This window comes from Microchirus variegatus (assembly GCF_963457635.1).
Source record: "Microchirus variegatus genome assembly, chromosome: 2".
Classification (NCBI taxonomy): Eukaryota; Metazoa; Chordata; class Actinopteri; order Pleuronectiformes; family Soleidae; genus Microchirus; species Microchirus variegatus.
This window is the reverse complement of record NC_139803.1, coordinates 45,320,411-45,322,313: the sequence shown is the minus strand read 5'-3', so window position 1 is coordinate 45,322,313 and position 1,903 is coordinate 45,320,411. Positions and strand designations below refer to the sequence as shown.

At 46.3% G+C, this 1,903-nt stretch overlaps 1 protein-coding gene across 1 annotated transcript; it reads left to right on the top strand.

Annotated features, from left to right (window-relative positions):
- Positions 1–563: 563 nt before the first annotated feature.
- Positions 564–1,628, top strand: gpr185b (G protein-coupled receptor 185 b; the record flags this gene model as incomplete). The annotated part of the gene is made up of 1 exon (XM_083904369.1): positions 564–1,628. One exon carries the CDS (start codon positions 564–566, stop codon positions 1,626–1,628), a length of 1,065 nt encoding a protein of 354 aa, XP_083760495.1.
- Between the last annotated feature and the right edge of the window lie 275 nt (positions 1,629–1,903).

Below are 1,903 nucleotides of genomic sequence, written 5' to 3'. Positions count from 1 at the left end.
TTTTATTGCTTTTCCCCAATCATGCTTTGCATGTTGTTTTGTTTTCAAGACAAAAATCCATCTATCTATCTATCTATCTATCTATCTATCTATCTATCTATCTATCCATGGTCTTTGTGTGTTTACACACCTGAAATTGTGTTGCTGCTGCTCATCAGTGTCAGTATGTAGCGTCAGAGCGGCTGGTGATGTCAGGGTCGTTGATTTGGTTAAATATTCAATATGGAGACAGATGTTAAAGTCACGTTGTTTTATCCTTTTCAAAATCCTCTTCCTCTTTTTATAAACCTGTCTCAGCTCCTCTTGTCTTTAAAACCTGGAATTGTCTTTTTTTCGTGGCTCATCTTTGAGTTTTAATTGTGTAAATAAAATTTCCAAATCATTACCCTTCACCATCATCTCATTTCTTACTCTTTGTTTCCTCTTATGTAAACGTATCATTTCTTAAATCCCACGACTTATTTCCAAACTTTGTTCAAACACATAACAATTAATTTTCATCGACTTTCTTTTATAACAACGTTCTTTTCATTCGCCTCATCTTCCTTCTTGTCTCTCCAGCCATGATTTTCTCTCTGGCCGCAGCAAAAGCCATGAGCGGTGGCAGTGACATCAACCTCAACAGCTCTTCCCCCCTCGACCCCTTTGACTCCACCTGGAACCTTGGTGAAGATCCATCCAACTCCTCTGCAGAGCCCATCGTACGAACTCTGATCCCCGACCTGCAGCCAGCGACCACTGTGGTTTCTGTCCAGGACGTCAGCCCCTGGGATATCGCACTGTGTGTGACAGGGACGCTCATCTCCTGTGAGAACGCTCTGGTGATCGCTGTGCTGTTTTACACGCCAACACTGCGCGCCCCAATGTTCATCTTGATTGGATCGCTGGCTGTAGCAGATCTTTTTGCAGGCCTTGGCCTTATCTTGAACTTTGTCTTCACTTATATGGTCGATAACTCGGTGGAGTTTGTGATGTTGTTGTCAGTCGGACTTCTGATCTCCGCCTTCTCAGCATCTGTCCTGAATATTCTGGCCATCACGGTGGACCGGTACCTGTCACTGTACAATGCCCTGACTTACCACACTGAACGGACGGTCACCTTCACCTACGTGATGGTGGTATTCATCTGGGTGTCATGTTTCACGCTTGGCTTGCTGCCCGCGCTTGGCTGGAACTGCTTGAAAGATGAGTCCACGTGCAGCGTTTGCCGACCTGTAACCAAAAACAACGCCGTGGCACTGGCTGTTACCTTCCTTCTGGTCTTTGCACTAATGATGCAGCTCTACCTTCAAATCTGCAAGATTGCCTTTCGTCACGCACAACAGATCGCAGTGCAGCACCAGTTTGTGGCCATCTCCACCACCAAAGGTGTTTCCACACTGTCAGCCATCCTGTGTGCCTTTGGGGTGTGCTGGCTGCCGTTTGCCATGTACTCTATTGTGGCAGACTCCAGCTACCCTGTAATATACACCTATGCCACGGTCCTCCCAGCAACCTGCTGCTCTGTCATCAACCCCATCATCTATGCGTTTCGGAACCCTGACATCCAGAAGTCACTGTGGATGGCGTGTTGCGGGTGCATCCCGTCCAACCTCTCCCTCAGACCCAGGACTTCCAGTGACGTGTAGCATGGAAGGTTGGTTTCTGTTTGGCATGACGATGCAGTGTATCATGGTTGTAAGAGGGAGGGAATGGAAAAGAAAGTCATTCCTGATGGAAAATACCTGTCTGGCCACAGGGAGCAGGGAGGACAGTGTATCATGAAAAAAAAAAGATAGAGCTAATTCAAGATCATGTCCTGTGCACTTGAAGAAAACCAACAGTGGTGTTGGAGTTTGCCAACTGGGTCCTGGGTAGCATATATGTGAGTATATGAAAGGTTTAGAAGAAATGCTCTAAATTT